The sequence below is a fragment of the Callorhinus ursinus genome, unplaced genomic scaffold (genome assembly GCF_003265705.2).
Source record: "Callorhinus ursinus isolate GAN/ISIS: 27379988/994484 unplaced genomic scaffold, GSC_fseal_2.0 scaffold17, whole genome shotgun sequence".
NCBI lineage: Eukaryota > Metazoa > Chordata > Mammalia > Carnivora > Otariidae > Callorhinus > Callorhinus ursinus.
In genome coordinates, this window is record NW_027397079.1 from 24,360,222 (window position 1) to 24,378,131 (window position 17,910).

At 35.3% G+C, this 17,910-nt stretch overlaps 1 protein-coding gene across 1 annotated transcript in view; it reads left to right on the forward strand.

The window, feature by feature from the left end:
• SGCZ (sarcoglycan zeta) overlaps positions 1-17,910 on the forward strand; it is a 477,798-nt gene that overhangs the window by 258,421 nt on the left and 201,467 nt on the right. Inside the window, exon 2 of the mRNA XM_025886299.2 lies at positions 11,846-11,947. Within this exon, the coding sequence (XP_025742084.1) occupies positions 11,846-11,947 (102 nt within the window). The remainder of the gene's footprint in view (positions 1-11,845; positions 11,948-17,910) is intronic.

The window sequence follows — 17,910 nt, forward strand, 5'->3', positions numbered from 1 at the left end:
AGTCAGGTGTGATGGAGAAGAATGGCAGCCTTGATTGACCCCACCAGGGAGCTCTGAAGCTAAAATAATCCTGAGAATTGCCTAGAGTAGGGATATTATAGCTGGGCCCTTAAATCTTCACATCGATCAGTTGATCATGGACATGATGACTCCTTGCAGTTGAGGCATTTCTTGACAGGACTGACAGCTAAAGATTTTCTGCCATTGATGGTCATGTCAGGTGGGGCAAGCCCTTCACTGAAGTAGGACCTGACTTTTGCTTGACTTGATGGCTTACCTGGTAGACTGACTAAAATCTTCATTTCTCAGGGGTCTCACTCTAGGGTGATTGCACTTGTTCATTTATCAAAATCTGACAAGGGAGGTCAGTGGATTCTGGATCAAAAAATTGGCTCATGACCAAATTGGGCGAGGAATCATGACCTGTTTATTGGGACAACTGCCTTCAGCCTGCTATTCATTCATCCTTGATTTGCATTGATACTCCACATTGAATAGTGCCCTTGCTGCTTAAACATCATTTTTGCTTCTTTGGCCACCAGATTTATTGGCCATGTCCACAACATTCTGGAGTTGCGCCCTGGTTGCTCCTCCAACCTAGCCCCTCATTACCAAAACTGTGTTAACCTGGCTTCAGGCTACCATTTGGCCTTTATTATCTCAGGGCCCTGCCACCTCCATTGATGTGAGTGAATCTGATTTTATAATGGTTTTTTCTGTCATCAGCCTTGATCTACAGAGGAGAGCTAGCCCTGAACTTAGTGAATCTTGTATCCCTTTCACCAGTGATTCCCTCTACCTTGGTAAATGGTGTATCCTGTGACTTTCCCATAGATGGTAATGGTTTGACAGGTCTTCTGAACTTACATGCTTTATGAAGTCCAGAAGATTCACTTCCCTGAGATGTTAAGTCCCTGCTTTCACCACCTGCCATGAAAATCCAGTTTGCAGGTTACTTGACATGGGTCATTGCATTTTCCATGCTTCTAGGAGCCATCCTAGTAATAAGTTTGCATAATCTTTGAGGAGCCTTTCCAGATGTAATATTCTGTATCCCAAATTGAACTCTGTTCTGACCATATGATAAAAAATCCTCAGAAAGTAATTGCCTTCCCCTTGCTGACACATGCTGGCTGGCTGGATCTTGCTACTCCTTTGAAATATAGCCTCTTTCTCTTTATCACTAACCCCCCTTTTATCCCATCTGATTTATGTTTCAGATAAACACAGATTACCTACTCTCCTTGCTTCTAGCCATTGGGGCAATAAGTTTTTCCTGTAAGGACTGTCTGTATAGTACATCCCACTGTGCCAGAGCAATACCAAAATGAAGGCAGGTGGGTAGGGCTTGGTAACTGATCCATACAGATTTCTATTATATAAGGATGATAATAATTCTTTGAGATAAGGAACACATCATAAGAAGCAGTTCATGTTGGAGGATTATCACTTTTGTTTGGAATAGGCTTGGTTTGAGATGCTTTTGATATTCCAGGAAATAGTAGGCAGCAAGTAGACGAATACCTCTGTCTAGAATTGAAAAGACAAATTTGAGTTGTAAATATCCATCTGTAAAAATAAATCATGGACTCAATGGTGAGCAAAAAGATGTGGTACCTGCCTATAATAAGCTTACAATTTGATCGCAGTTGTAATTAAATATTAACACAAAAACAATGTGAACTGATGCAAACTCTGAGAAGGCTCTTGAAGGAACTGTGTCTGGTGCTGTGATTCACAAAGGTAACAGTTCCAAGCTTGTATGGGAAGATGCCCTACAGGAAAGATGCCTTCTGTAAGATATGTTTGAACTGCTGTACAAAGGATTAGACAGATATAACCAAATGAAGAGGGAAGAGGGATGGAGAGAAGGAAAAGAATATACAAAGTTCCAGTGACAGAAGCTTGACTTAAGTAAAAGAATTTTAGTCTTGGAAGTGGATGTGGTCACCACGAATAAGTATGAACATACAGAGCAGAGAATCTATTGGAATGGATTTAGTTGTTCTCTTAGTAAACAAGTATGTAGTTTAAGGAGTTGGAAGAGAGAGGAAGAGAGGGATAGGGAATGAAGGAGAGAGAGAGAAAGAGGGAGAGAGAATTTGTGAGGTCATGATACGTAAGGAAGTATTGGAAAAAAACAATCTGAGAAGGATAGTTATACATGTGGGCCTCAGGAGCAACAAGAAACAAGTATGTTTACCAAGTAGAATTAGCTTCTATTCTCTCTTGGCCTCTCTTAACCTAGGGAGGGATATTCTGCCTTTCTCTATGTAACTGAAAGTATGGTCACCATAAACTCCCACTTTTACATTCAAATAGATTTTGTTTAATTGGTGGTTGTTCTTAATTTTGAGTTCAAAATATGCTAGTCAGAGGTATCTGATTGGCCTAGTTTGGGTTTAGTTATTGACTCTTACTTGAATTATCTTCAGCAAGCACATCAGAACCAGGTAGAGTTGGCAAAGGGGAAAGGAGGCAGTTCACACAGGAAGGCTTCCATTACAGGCTGATGTCTGTCTGTGATATAACAAATAGTAAATAAAACATGGAAAGGATGCCATTTGGAACTATGATAAAGTATAATAGATACAATGTAGAAGAATGAAATCTTAGTAAATACTTTCCAAGTGGATAGTTAATAGTATTCATAATGGAACATACATAAAAGATGTGATGCTAGACTACATGTTGTAGACAAAAACAATCCATCCTGGGTGAGCCTGGGTGGCTCAGTCATTAAGTGTCTGCCTTCGGCTCAGGTCATGATCCCAGGGTCTTGGGTTTGAGCCCCACATTGGGCTCCCTGCTGTGCGGGAAGCCTGCTTCTCCCTCTCCGGCTGCCCCTGCTTGTGTTCCCTCTCTCGCTGTGTCTCCCTCTGTCAAATAAACAAATAAAATCTTAAAAAAAATCCATCCTCAAAACTTGAGAGTGAAATAGGTGGAAACCTCTAGTATCCTTCAAGGAAGCTTATAGCATCTTTTAAGATTTGGCTGAGAGATGACCCATTGCATTTCTGCGTGGGTGAGAAATGCATTTCTCATTGATGGTGAGAAGAATCTTCAGATATAAAAACATAAGTGACATCTTTAGTTTAAGAGGCCAAATGTTACAGCTCTATAAATTCAATGTTGTGTTTGCCAACTGCTGTGGGTTATTGCTAAGCAATCCAAAGTCAGACAGCTCTTACCAGTGGTCCCACTTTCTGGTCCCACCGAGAGCATCGGCTTGCTCATATGTGTCTTCATGGGATTTCTTTGCTGTCTCTAGTGAGGATCACCTGATATCCCCTCAGTTCCAGGATAGTAGGATAGCTACAATTTTAAGTTTAATAAATTAATTTTTCGTACTCCTCCTGTGAACTAACCTCTTCTAAATACACACACACATGCCCGCATTACTGCATGCATGTACACATAACTTAGTTTTATAGGATGAGGGTAATCACAAAACAACTCACAGGAAGAATATGAAGTGGTGAATGTTTTATTTATCACAAATACTGTTTTGAGATTTCTTTAAAATGTTTTATGCTTGAACAAATATCAATAATTTGTTCCTAGTACTTCATTTTCAAGGTAAATTTTATAATCATTTGGAAACAGAGTTTTTTGTCTTACCAGAACTTTTTCAGAATACCATGATTCAGATCTGAACCAAAAGAGAAACGTATGCTGGTACATGAAGTCAGTTAGAGAAGGAAGTTTTTTAAAAATTGAAAAGGTATACAGTTTAAGAAAGAAGAAGTGATATCAATTAACTCAAATAATAATGAAAAATATTAGGACATCCTTATTGGAGTTCATAGTAAAATAAATTTGACTTATATTTTCTATTTCTATTGTTGCCTAGATTGATTAAAAGTAAGAGGACTAGGAGTGCATGGGTGGCTCAGTCAGTCGCATGCCTGACTCTTGGTTTCTGCTCTGGTCGTGATCTCACGGGTGGTGAGATTGAGCCCTGCAAGGCCTCTGAGCTCAATAGGGAGTCTGCCTGGAATTCTCTTCCTCAGCCCCTCCCCCCAACTCGTGCTCTCTCCCTCTCTCTCTCTCTCTCAAATAAATAAATCAAGTAAGTAAGAGGACTAGACTTTGGGCTAACTTACTAGCTGCATAAGATCCACTTAACCTCTCTCTCTCTCTCTCTCTCATTGGTGTTTTCAATAAAATGAGAACAGGGTGGTGATGTGCCATTGACTCAGTGTCTGCTAAAATGCTCTATGACCTAAGCTATTACAGTTAATTCCATAGTGAAGGTAGGTATTAAGGTATTGTCTTGGGAGTTTGGAAGGAATTCTTAGGTAAAACCTTACCGTGAGGACTACCTAGGTAGGGTTACTGTACCCTAAGGTCTTATTCTTAACTTATAGGTCCAAATATGTGATTTTGTTCGAGGCAAAAAGTGATCTTTCTTTAAGGAAATAAATTATGCTTATGGTAACTGGCAAATATATGCAAAAAGACCTGTGCTCAGCATTACCTCTCTTTCACATTTCTTACAGACAATAAGAAATTACATCTGTGAAGCAGACCAGATTCCTAGCAGTGTTCAGCATATTTTCTCTAGTATTTAAAAAGAGCTGGGAAGCCAAACTATAAACAGAGTTTAGTGGTGCTATACATAGGCTCTCAATAAATATTTGTGGAGACGTGATAGCTTTTAACTCTTTTAATCACTTCTGTGCACCACTTTGTTAATAGGTCTTCCTTCAGAGTTTATAAAATATAAAAAACTAGACCAGTATTTGTACAATGTGTTCAAAGGGACATTATTCCACCTATTCCTAAATTTCACTGAAAACAGAACTTTTTTCCACTGGGTTTATTATAATCCTAGTATTCTATTTATATTTTGGGGAAGACAGACATGTTAACAGTGAAACTGTAGGCTTTATACCCTTGTTACAATGATTAAAATATAGTGTTCCTCAGTCACCCATTTACAGATGACAATCTTTAGGGAACATAACATTATTACTAATTCATTGTTTATTATTTCCCTTAAGTCAAATGCCTGAGGTTCTTTCCAGTTGTTTCCATTTAGCACTGAGATGATTTCTTTGTAGTGGCAGGCTGGGTTTTCCAATGGCGCTCCTCATTAGCCAGTGTCTGTCGCCTGCCACAATTGCTTATCACATTCTCTGGGTTTAAACTTAATTTCAAGTTAAGATGGTGCAATGCTGGTGCTTCCATGCACATTTAAAGTTGTTTTATACAATAATATTACATTATTAGATGGAGCCACACCAATAATTTTTTCCTGATAGTGATTCCAAGAGAGATATCCTATAGGAAAATATTTTTCTTGAGAATATTGGGCATAAAATGCCTATGTGTTCCACATGTTCCTACTATGATCCGTTCTCCATATAAATATAGCTATAATTTATTCCCCATTATATTATGTATATATATAAATATATATTGCATTATATATATACATATATATATATATTTTGCTGGTCTTTTATATATAGTCTCATTGGATTTATTGAACCCATCCATTTTTTTTCTCCATTTACTGGATGATCGTGATCCTATCTGCCATATCAGATTAACGTATTTTTGGTTTTGGCTTTATTTTGTTTCAGCATATTTTCATCCTGATGATTTTCTTAGTAAGCAATTACATATGCTGTATGAGGCTATTGATATGTAGATTGTTCGAAAAATAAGGAAATGCTTGTCAAAGAATTCTATTATCAGTAGAGAAAAATTTGGAAAACAAATTGAATTTCATTTTATTATGCTTTTTAAAAATAATTCACATAGTTAATAGAACACTAATACAAATAAGAGATACAAAGTGCAATATTTATTGTTGTATTTAAATATGAATACATTAAACCCTTTTCACAATGCTGACAGTGACATATAAATTATGAAAGTTGGAACAACTATGGGCTATAAACAAAAGTAATAAATGCTCCAGATGATAAAAGATATGTTATTAACAACAATTTCTAAAGATGTTTCTATACAAGCTGAATTAGAGGTCACATTCTTAGGTCTATCAGTTCTTATCACTGTAGAGTTTATTTTCTAATAATAGACAGGACTAAGGCAAGCCAATTAAAATGAAAATAAAATACAAGCTTATAGTGAACAACACAGTAAAAACGTACATATAAAGCAGGCTGTCAATTTACATTTTGTTTGTTCTTTCTCTTGTGCTTGGGGAAAAACAGCTCATTACAAGTTATAAATAACATCCGCTTAAAACAGGAACGAAAAAGAAAAAAAGAGAAAATGCTTAAATATTTTAAAGAGAATTTCTTCTTTAATTAGGAGTTGGGAATTAAACAATTTTTAACTCATTTAGCATACAGAAGAAAATAAATAATAAAAAGACATTTAAAAGTCGTTTGTAATTGTTTTTAAACAGCCTAATACTTCCATCTCCTTGTATGGTTCTTTACTTTATTAAAAATATTTAATCCCCAAGGTCTCACAAATAATTTATCATACTGGGCTTCAGTTCGTCTCTAAATAGCCTCTTTCAGGTCATTTCCTCAAGCAAATTGAAATATAGAATGAATATCATTAGATAATCAAAGCCATCGAAATACATATATTTATCTCCTTATCTAATCAGTGTCTTTTGAAATAATGCTAGTAATTTGCAAGAAATTTACCTTTGGTTTTAACCAGAAAAAATATTTAAAACCTATATTTAATTATCTTCCGGCTACTAGATTCAACTTTCTTTGAAAACTTTTTTTTAATAATTAATCAAGCACTTGGGGCGCCTGGGTGGCTCAGTTGGTTGAACATCCTACTCTTGATTTCAGCTCAGGTCATGATCTCAGGGTTGTGGGATCAAGCCCTGCGTCAGGCTCATGCATTGGGCCTGGAGCCTGCTTAAGATTCTCTCTCTCCCTCTCCATCTGCCCCGCCCCAGAATTCTCTCTCTTCCTCTGCCCCTCTGCCCTCTCAAAAAAATTAACGAAGCACCAGATTTTATATATTGTTTAATAATCACCTCAATTTTTAAATTTCTTCTCAATTCCATGTCAACATCTTCATTACTTTGAAAGTTATATTTGCCTGTTAAGGCATAATTCAAATTCTGAGGGTAGCCACCATCTAAACAGCTCTCCTAATACCGGATAGCTAAGCATCATAAAGAATCTTGTGTGAGTACAGAGTGCACTAGGATAAGATCACTGCAAAGTTATGAGTGTGGATTTTAAATTAAAATGACATGTCTATCAACATTCTTTGTTTACATTTATACCTATTATTTATTTTAATGTCTATTTCTCATAATAAATTCCAAAAAGAATATTTCTCAACAAAGTATCTTCCACCTTGCCCAAAAAATCAAGTTCATGAAAAGTATAGTAAAGATTGTTTGCAGTTTCTATAGATAAATTCTATGGATTTTGGTGATAGTATGATTTTATAAGCACTTTCATTGTTTATCATGTAAAGATCTAAATTCTACTGATCAATTAAATACTCAAGCATTCAGTATATACATACCACATAAAACCACTGTTGGAAAGACTGTGCTGGAAGAAGGGGTAAGTACATACATAAATAAGATCATTTACCTTTTAAGAAGAGTTAACTAAAACTATAATCAGAATATGATACATTTTATCAAAAAATACAAATATAGCAGTTTGGATATAGAGAGTAGAAAGTTTCAAATCCAAGCTGTCTGGCTCCACATTCCCTTCTAAAATGTTACTACACTGTCTGTCAAGAGTAGGTAAGTGATTTGTGAGATTACTAGATGATGAATAATGGCATCATAACTATAATGATGATAAAGCTTGATGTAGCGTCTACTGAAGCTCAAAGATAATCTCTCTGAAAATAAACAATATGAGTTTTATAATAATGATATGAGACAAAAATTTAAATTATTTTTGGTAGAATATTAATAATGGTTAAAGCTATTGAATACTTCTATATAAGTAAGGTATTATTGTAAGCTCTTTATATCCTCATGCAATCCTTGCAATAAATACGTTAAGTTGTGTTTTTACTGCTTTTACTGGTGATAAATTTAAGGTGATAAAATTATTTAAAATAATTATAAAAAAACAAAGAAATTAGTTAAGTTCAAACCTACATAGGATGAAAATGACAGAGACAAGGTTGAGGTCTGAACCATAGGTATATCAAATTTGTTATTTTCTGGTGTTTTGGCAATGTCATCCTTAGAAGCAAATCCGGAAGTTATTTTCTCCCTTTTAGATGTTGAAGGGACCAAAAATATAGTGCATCAAGAAAGTATAGTGACAGTAAGAATAAAATCACTTTCTAATGCTCCTGCCGAAGAGAAACAAGATGATTTCACCATCTCATAAATTATTAATGGGCTTGGTACGTGCATGTGAAGATCGGTTGACTTCACTGAATATATTATGCCCCTCTATGTATTTTATAACTACATGTAGATAGGATGAAAGATCTAAGAACTTGAGTATTCATTTTTTAATTCAAAATAGGAGAAATTAATGGAGGGACAAATGGATATAGTAGAGTGAGGTTAGATTCCAAACACAATACTGCCCTAACACTCCTATATTTATACAGGGTAAATCTATTCATCTAATTAAATAAAATAGATTTATATGCCCTAAATCGTATATTGTGTAGAAAATATAAAAGGAAAACATTGAGTTTGACTCAAAACTTTCCAAAATTAAATATACATATAGCATAAGTAATATCACAGTTAACATTGGATGCCCAGTTCTTTTATTTCTAATCATCTCATGAAAACATTTTTAAAGATTAATGTTGAACTGGGAATTATGATAGAATTTATTTCTATTGTTCTAAGTTAGACTAACAGTTGCCTTAGATGTTTCCATAGCAACTTCAAGGGGGAACATTTCAGAACACTTCCTTCCGGCAGGCATTTGAGAATATATATATGGACCGTCACTGTGTGAAATTTAGTCAAGAAACTCTCTCAGGGGCAAAATAATATTTTAAAACCATGTGTCACTTTGTACATTCTTTCTGAATTACAAAGAGTTTGGTCTCCACTCTGTTTCTGCCCACTCCTCAGGTGTTCTTCAGGCTTCATGATGTCTGGAAATTTTTTTACCTTCAAGATCTCAAAATCTGCCAAAAAAAAAAAAAAAAAAAAAACCTCAAAATCTGAAGTTCTATTTTCTGATGATAAACCTGTGTTAACATTTCTCATATTTCTTAGCTCCTACTGAATTCGATCATTAATTGATCATCAGTTGCCATTCCCTAACCCTGTGCTATTTTTGCTGTCCAACATTGGTGTTCTGGCTTTACTTATCTCTACCCAATGAGAAAAATTATGGTCAGCCATTTGAGGATCATCATTTTTTGCTATTTTGACATGCCACCTACTTACGACCTTCTGCCATTCCTGCTTAGCAGATCCTCAGTTTTGAGTCTCTCCCTGTTAATTCTGCCAGTTTCTGTTCCTAGATAGGTATGATGTTGCCAAATGATACTAATTAGAGTGAGCAAATGGGTGACTATGTAATTGATGTCTATTTTTTTTAAGATTTTATTTATTTATTTGACAGAGAGAGACACAGCGAGAGAGGGAACACAAGCAGGGGGAGTGGGAGAGGGAGAAGCAGGCTCCCCGCCGAGCAGGGAGCCCGATGTGGGGCTCAATTCCAGGACCCCGGGATCATAACCTGAGCAGAAGGCAGACGCTTAACGACTGAGACCCCCAGGCGCCCCTGTAATTGATGTCTAAATCAGAAACACTTTTCAATTTTGAAAGTGAAAGAGGATAATATAAAAGTGGTATAAACCAGCTCTGTCTCAGAGAAACTGGGGTGTGTCATCCCCAAAAAAGTAGACCTATTTTCTCATCTGAATAAGTCTTCAGTGATGCCTGAAATTCTTTTTAAATTTTTTATAAATATTTAGTCAATTCCTTATTAGACATTTCCAGTGTTAGCTCTAAGTTTGAGTCCCAAGAAATGAATCCTTTCGGGCGCCTGGGAGGCTCAGTTGGTTGGGCGACTGCCTTCGGCTCAGGTCATGATCCTGGAGTCCCAGATCGAGTCCCGCATCGGGCTCCCTACTCAGAGGGGAGTCTGCTTCTCCCTCTGACCCCCCCCATGCTCTCTCTCTATCTTATTCTCTCTCTCAAATAAATAAATAACATCTTTAAAAAAAGAAATGAATCCCTTCATCCATCCCAAGTTTAATTCAACCAGAATTCATTACTCTGTCCTTCCATTAGAGGACTGAAACCTCACCATGTCAAAATATCTTCAATAGTCATTTTCCTTGTGTGATTAAAAAAAGTCCTTTAATTCTTACTCAAAGTTCTATTCATTTCTTTTGGGGAGGATTGTGGGGCCAGGTGGTAGATGCTGGGTCCATCATAATTTCTTAGTTTTCTTCACTGATAATAGCCTCCCAGGATGTATGAAATGCTTCTTTCCAACCTGTAGACCTGGTCATTATCTAAGAGTTTCTCTGTGGTTTTATAGACATATTTCTGTGGAGGACTTACTCATCCATTATAGTAGATTCAAGCTTGCCTTAAGCAATTGTCACTCTCCAATCCTCTTTTTTACAGATGTGTTAGTTGATGGACAAATATCTGAATTTTCAATGATACCTCAAAGTTAGGAAGTCTAAAGCTAAACTCATTTTGCCATTGAGTGTACAAATTTCATTATTCCAATTTAAAAAATCACTGCATTTCCTTATTGGGTCATAGTCACAAACCTGGGGTTAGTCATAAATGTCCCTGTGTCTAGTATCTCCAGATAAAATTAGTCACCTTGTCTTGTAGGCTGTTCTTCCACCACCCTCCTTACACGTATTACCAAGTTGTGCCTTCTTACTGATATTCTGTCAGTTAGCCCCACATAGTGCTCCTACCACATTAATCTTAAAGCTTAACTCTGATCATTTCAAGCCATTGAGCTATTCAAGAACTTTTTATGTTTCTTCTTCTTTTGATGTAAGTACAGACTCCTTACCTTTGCATTCATGGCTTTCCTTTCACTGGTTTCAAAACATACTCCCAGTTGTTTTTTCTCACAATAGTCCATTTATTAGCAAGATTGGATGGCATGCTATTTCTTAATGTTACAGAACGTTCATTCTGCAATGGACATCTATGTTGAAACATCCATCCCTCTATGGACATCTCCTGTTGAAACTCCATATTCTTAAGGCCCTTCTCATAGTTAATCTCTTCCATGAGGAATTGTTCACTCTCTTATCAAATTTGAAATCTTTCTTTAATTCCTATTAGCACTCCATTCTTACTTTTTAAATTTATTTTATTCTATCTCATAAATGTTATTTATGTACTTGTTTTATCCTCCTTATAGAGTGTTGTTTTCTAAAGGAGAGGGTATCAGATTTACTCATGGTTTGAATACAGGAACACCAAGCTTACGCTAGCCAGTTATTAAGTACTTGTTGAAATCATTGTGCAAATCTGACTATTTGACTACTGTAGGAATATGTGATAACTGTGATGTAAAAATATTGTTAGAACTCTCTGCAAGCAAAGTTGTTTCCAATAGTCAGATAGCAAGTATCATTATACCCCCAAAATAGTTAAACTGGCTGATACGTGAAACAAGTACAGGATTTTTTTCATGGACAAATCCTAATCTCTGAGAGAGCTAAGAAAAGATACCAGGTCCTTAATATACCTCTTTTCCTGTTCATTTTAAACAGAGCCCTTTATATGCATGCAAACTGCTGCAATCATTTATTAAGTAGATTCAATCTCTCATTTTCCTTAAATCATCACTGATTTGAGCTTACTGTTTTCTCAATTTAGCCCTAAGAAAATTATGGCCAGTTATTCATTCTCTAATTAACCTAAAAGTGAACTATATTTCATTGCTTGTAGGATGGTATGGGAAATCTGAGAGTCACCAAGAAGGGAATCCGACTTGAAGGTATATCTGAGTTTCTACTTCCATTGTATGTGAAAGAAATTCATTCCCGAAAGGTATGTGATACTGGCTTTGGCTTACTGTAAAAGATAATTTAGAGGTTATGTTTTAGCTTGAAATAGGAGGCTAAAACCCCCTTATCTCTTCAGCATGTATTTAGTTTCCTTAAGCTAAAGATTGATTTGAAGAAATCAAAACAGTGAAACAATTGAAAAACCAGTGGAGAAGGTTAGTTTTAAACTGACAAATTAGAGAACCATTTTGAATTAAACTGCAATGTTGCTTTAGTCTATAAATTTGCCCCTCTATTGTTCAATAGAAGTAAAAAATACACAATTATAGTAATTTCAAAAGGGGCATTTGATACATCTTGAGTAATTTTTGCAGGAAACATTGACTTGAATAAATGGTTTTATTTTAATATATTATAAATCTTTTTAGCTCAAATGAACATGCTTTTTCTAAAAAAAGATGAGGAAGTGTCTTAGTATAGAAATTCCATTTATTTCTGGATGAACATTATTTAAAACAAGTAAGAATATTTACCCTTTCAAATGTGTGCGTGTGTGTATGTGTGCCTTATGGGTATTTTATCTCACTGAGCAGCATGCTAAAAATCAAAAGATTGTAGCTTAATCATTGTGCATTTTGGCTTCAGTGTGTTACTTTTCAGAAAGTAGCAAGTATTCTTGGGTACATGAAAATAAAACTAGAATCTTTCAAAATCTATTGGGCATATGTGTGTATGTGTGGAAATTTAGTAAGTCAGAAAAAATGAAAATCTTGTTATTATATAAAATGTGGAAAGATTATTAACCTTACTTCATAAATATGAAAGTCTATTTTAGACTAGTATAATTTTTAAATACCAATATAATGTATTAGCAAATGGGTTTCATAGTAAGCCATAGTTTAATAATTTGCTTCAAAGCTATTTTTCCCTTAAATATCGAAGTGAAAACAAAACAGAGGATTATTTTTATAAAACTTCTAATTAGGTTAATTATATTAACTTTAAATTTTATTTTATTCTGTATGAACCTGCAGAGCTTCACAAATACGTTATATTGATTGCCACTCTAGGTACTAGAATTTTACATTGAGGGATTACTTGCTGGATTTTGGGCAGATGAATAATATGATAGACACATGTATGAAAACCTGACCTTACTATAAAAACTTATTAAATTTAAAATAAAAAAGTTGTATTTTTGTTTTATTTTCTTTTTATGAAAACTAAAAGACTAACATCCATACCCAAGTTAGTGCCTTCCCTCCGACTGGACATCACCACCACTCACTTATTTACTGGCTTCTTCTTGTGGTTGGCACTAATAAACGGTTTAGTATTTGAGGAAATGAAAACTCATGCATGGAAATCAAGAAATTACTTAACACAGGAAGGTGAGAGTAATCATAGGCAGGAACGTCTTCGAAAATACATTCCACTGATAAGTCCAGGGATAGCAAAGATTTACCTTCGAAGCCATTTTAGATCAATTTGGAGTGGCTGCCTGGGAATCCAGGTTAGAGAAGGGTTGGTAAGCCCTTCGCCAGCAGGCAGGTCATAGAGTTTATCTTCCCAGCCAGAACATTTTTGAGAGTGTAACAACAGCTGTAAACCAGGATTCTCCTGGGAAACTGGGATATATGTTTACACCGTTAGTGGACCAAATAAGAGAGTCCACTAATATGTTAGCTTCAAAGTGTGAGCTGGTGGCCGTCAGGCTCTCTAACCTTTATCCCTGGGGAAGTTCATCACCTCAAGTTCATAAGCATTTCCAAAACTCACTGTGTTGATTGAGTTTTGCTCCTTCCACGTCCCAGACCTGTTGCTTGTCCTCACATCTCTTCTCTAATCGTTTGTCTCTCGGTGGTGACTGCAAAGCCTGGCACAGTGACAGCAGGTGGGACCATGTGTCCTCAACAGTCAGACAGGAGGCTAGGTGTGACAGGAGAAAAAATAGAGATTCATTTCCTCTTTGAAAATTTCTCTACACACACATTATGAACACAAATAAAGAGAAAAAAATGTCTTCTATAAACAGTTCCCGGGTTAGGATTCTTTTGTCCCTGAATGTATGCAGTTGTTCATTCTCTGCCATAAAGCCTATTCACTGTTTTAAAAAGCCAGCCACAGTTTCCCTGAGCCTGAGTTTTCTTAGTAATAAAGTGAGTTTTGTAGAAACTTATCAAAACACTTAATTCTTAGATTAAGAAAGAATACCAAAATTTCAGTAATACTAGTAGAAATGAGATTTTTCAAAACCCCATTATACATTTCAGTATTTACACACATTTTTGTGTATTCAAATGGTTTTTATGATAAAATATTAAAGTTCCTGTAGGTCTAAGTTAAAGAAATCTACTCAATTCAAAAGATACTTATAGAGATTCAGTTAAGATGAGAAAAATACTACTATTGTGTACAATTTTAATTTGTGTAAATTTTTTTCCTGCAACTTGATTTGTGTGTGTGTGTGTGTGTGTGTGTGTGTGTGTGTGTGTGTGTTCCTGAATTAATGTCAGTGGGTAGCTTTCTTTATATTTAGTTAGTATTCAACTCTGAAATAAAGAATTTTTTTATTTAAAATAACTTCCTGGTTATGTAGGAATTTAATCCCATACAACTAGACAGAATGATCTCTATTAATCAAAAAATGCAGTTGCCCACAGACACACACATCTAGCCTCCTAACCTAGTAAACCATGGGCTGTTTCTACTCTATGCTGACTCATCCCCTGCCCCTACCAGCAGATATCTATAGATATTTGAAGTTTATTATTATATATCACAGTTTATTCTCTTCTCCATGCTTTTAAGAAAGCAACCTTTTTAAAGTGGTCCATTATTTTCAGTACACAGGAAAATATTATATTCTATGTTTGAAATATCTGAAGAATCAATGTATCTTTCAGAATTAGCAACACTATTTTCAGGGAGTAAATACTTACTAAACATGAGTGAAGTTAAATATATAGTTTTCTTCAAGTAGGAAAAGTATGAAAGATATGGGATTTGGGACTACCTTACATAAATGATAATAATGAAAGTAAGATTTTGAATCAATATTCAATGCACATGATCTAACATGAGCTCAAAATCTTTGAACTGTCAGGAAATTAGGACGTGTAATCATCAGGCTTTTTTTTCCCCAGCGTTTCATGAGTCCGGAGAACTAAGGTGGTTAAATTACCTACATTTCACTGATTCTTGCCCGAAAAATTTGCATCATGCAGTTCTCTGGAACTTTTTGTGTTACCCAATCTCATCTGATATTAATTGGACAGCTTTCTTATTAATTTTTGTCTGTTCAAGTGTTCTTAATTAAGGTGATACCTCACTGTTGAACCCATCCCAGCATCCTTCGTGATGGACTGATAATTATGCAAGAGAACTGCTACCAGATAATTCCAATTCCTGTAACTCCACAGCAAAACAAAGTGAAATTTGAGCTCTTGGGACTCCTGTGTTAGCAGAGCTGGGAGTAAGGCCATGCTCTCCCCTTCATGTACAGTCATTTCACTTGGCCTCAAAGCTGGGATTCTCAGTTCTTGGTCACAACCAGTTTTTGGCCTTGTGTGTTCAATTATTCTTTATAGAGTTCAGACACAAAGCCATGGGGCCAGACAAACATAGCAAACTTCTTCCCTGCTTATTCAACATACCCAACCCCTGACCCTGTATCTTTCAGGTACCTTGGCAAATCTCCTCCATGCAAATAAAGGAATATCTGCAAGTTTGTGTAATCATTTTATTATCATCATTATTATCATTATCATTTTATATTTAAGTGTTTAATTGTGTATTATTTTGCTATAATGTCTTTATTCAAGTTAAAAACACATATCACCCCCAAAATTTTTACATTCAGAAAAGAAACCATTAACATATGATAAACATCATCCCAACTAGATAATTACACATCTGCACCAAAAAAAAGGGTAAGTATAGAGACAGACATGTACATGCTATTTTAATTAATATATATTTAATTAATATATATTTAATTAATATATATTTAATTAATATAATTAATATATATTAATATATAATTAAATAAATATATTTAGTTAATAAATAATAACACATGCTTTAATAAATGAAAAATCTGAAATTAATGGGAAAGCATTGCCGAGCTTAAATATTTCTTTATCACAAGAATTTTTTTTAAAAAAACTTGTCTTTATGGTTAAGATTAAAAGACTGAATATCATTAAGAAGCTGGATGCATTAACTCCAGTGTTCATTAACTCCCTGCAGTGCAATGCAAGGTGATTAGCTCCTCTCCAATTTGTCCTTACCCCTCTTCATTTTCAATTTTTTTGATAATTATATTATTTTAACTTTGTCAGTATTCATAATATTTACATTCTGTTCTGCAACTTTAATTGCGTTGGCACTTTGGTCTTAGTTCTACAGATAGATGGCTGTGGTACTAACCATCAGCTCCTTTTATTATGGCTTCTTCATGACTGAGTTCGTTATTCCAATCATTTCTTCCTTACTTGTATTTCATTGTTAATTAGTTTTGTTTGTTAACCCTTAAAATATTTCAGGCTGAAGGTGTCTCACTGATGTCTTTATTCTTTTCTGGGAGTATTATTAATGGTTCATCCCTTCTTTTCCTGTTAACTGATTGCTCTCTTCAATTCCACCACTGAATATTGCCATAAAAAGTTTGTGGGCCGCCTGGTATGTTTCTCCTGCTGATGACATGAACTTTCTGCCTAGATGCCTGATACATATTTGCCATTTTATTTTAGGGAGATGTTATCTAGTATATCACTCAATATCTTTCATTTTCATTTGCTTAGAGCTTCAATTCAGAGAAAGCAATAATTCTTGTGTTGGATCATCTTTGTCATCCACAGCTATCATAATTCCTTTAATTATTTTTAAACTATTGTTCCTCTGAATGCAAGTAACTGTCATTATCTGCAGTCTTTCTTCCATATCTTTATTTTTCCTCACATGAATTTTGCCCTTGCTCTAATTCTTTTATTTTATGTATAAGGGTATTGTTCTGATTATTGGAATTTTCCATACATCCATATTCTCCTTGTAAATCATATTTTATTGTCTTTGAGCTATGGTTTTGTTAAAATTAAAAATTTATCATTCTAAAACTTAAAGCACTTGCCTGACCTAGTTTGAATGATCTCCAGTGAGTCACAATTTGAGTTAGGGGAATTACTGTCTTAGTTACTTTGTTTCACCAGCGAGATGGTTGCTGGGAAGAGGAGGATAGAGGGGGCTTTTTTTTCCCTGTCTGAAGTACCACAAAATGACATGCCAACCAGATGCAGACAGTTTTAATTCTGTGGGTCTTACCGGCCCTCTCCGCCTGTGAATTCTTCCAGTGGTACATATATTCTTGGTAGACTTTATTCAGTACCATCTACTTTGCCACCATCTTTTCCTCTATCCACCTAAGTTTATTTAGGTTAGACTTCTCTGAAATATATTAACACTCCTTTTCTTTCTGGTGATACAGATGAAAGTAGGGTAGGGATACATGTTATAAGGTACTATGAAGTAATTGCTTTCTTTTCTTGGCTTCCACTTTTTCAAGTTTATAGCATAAGGTTAAATCAAAATTGTCAGCTGTTGCAAGAAAAAAATAATTTTTAAAAGAAAGATTTGTGGGGCGCCTGGGTGGCTCAGTCAGTTAAGTGTCTGCCTTCAGCTCAGGTCATGATCTCGGGGCTCTGGGATGGAGCCCTGCATCAGGCTCCATGCTCAGGAGGGAGTCTGCTTCTCCCTCTCCCTTTGCCCCTCCCCGCCACCCCCACCATGCCGCTAATGCTCTCTCTCCTACTCTGTCTCTCTCAAATGGATAAATAAAATCTTTAGAGAAGAGAAAGAATTATCGTTTAATTTTTTAAGCAGTGAAGGAGAGAAGGTTTTGAAAACTTTTCTATTTGGATGTATAGTATTAGGTAAAATCCTCCTTCCCTCCTTCATTCCTTTTTCTTTTCTTTTCTTTTCTTTTTTCTTTTCCTCTTCTCTTCTCCT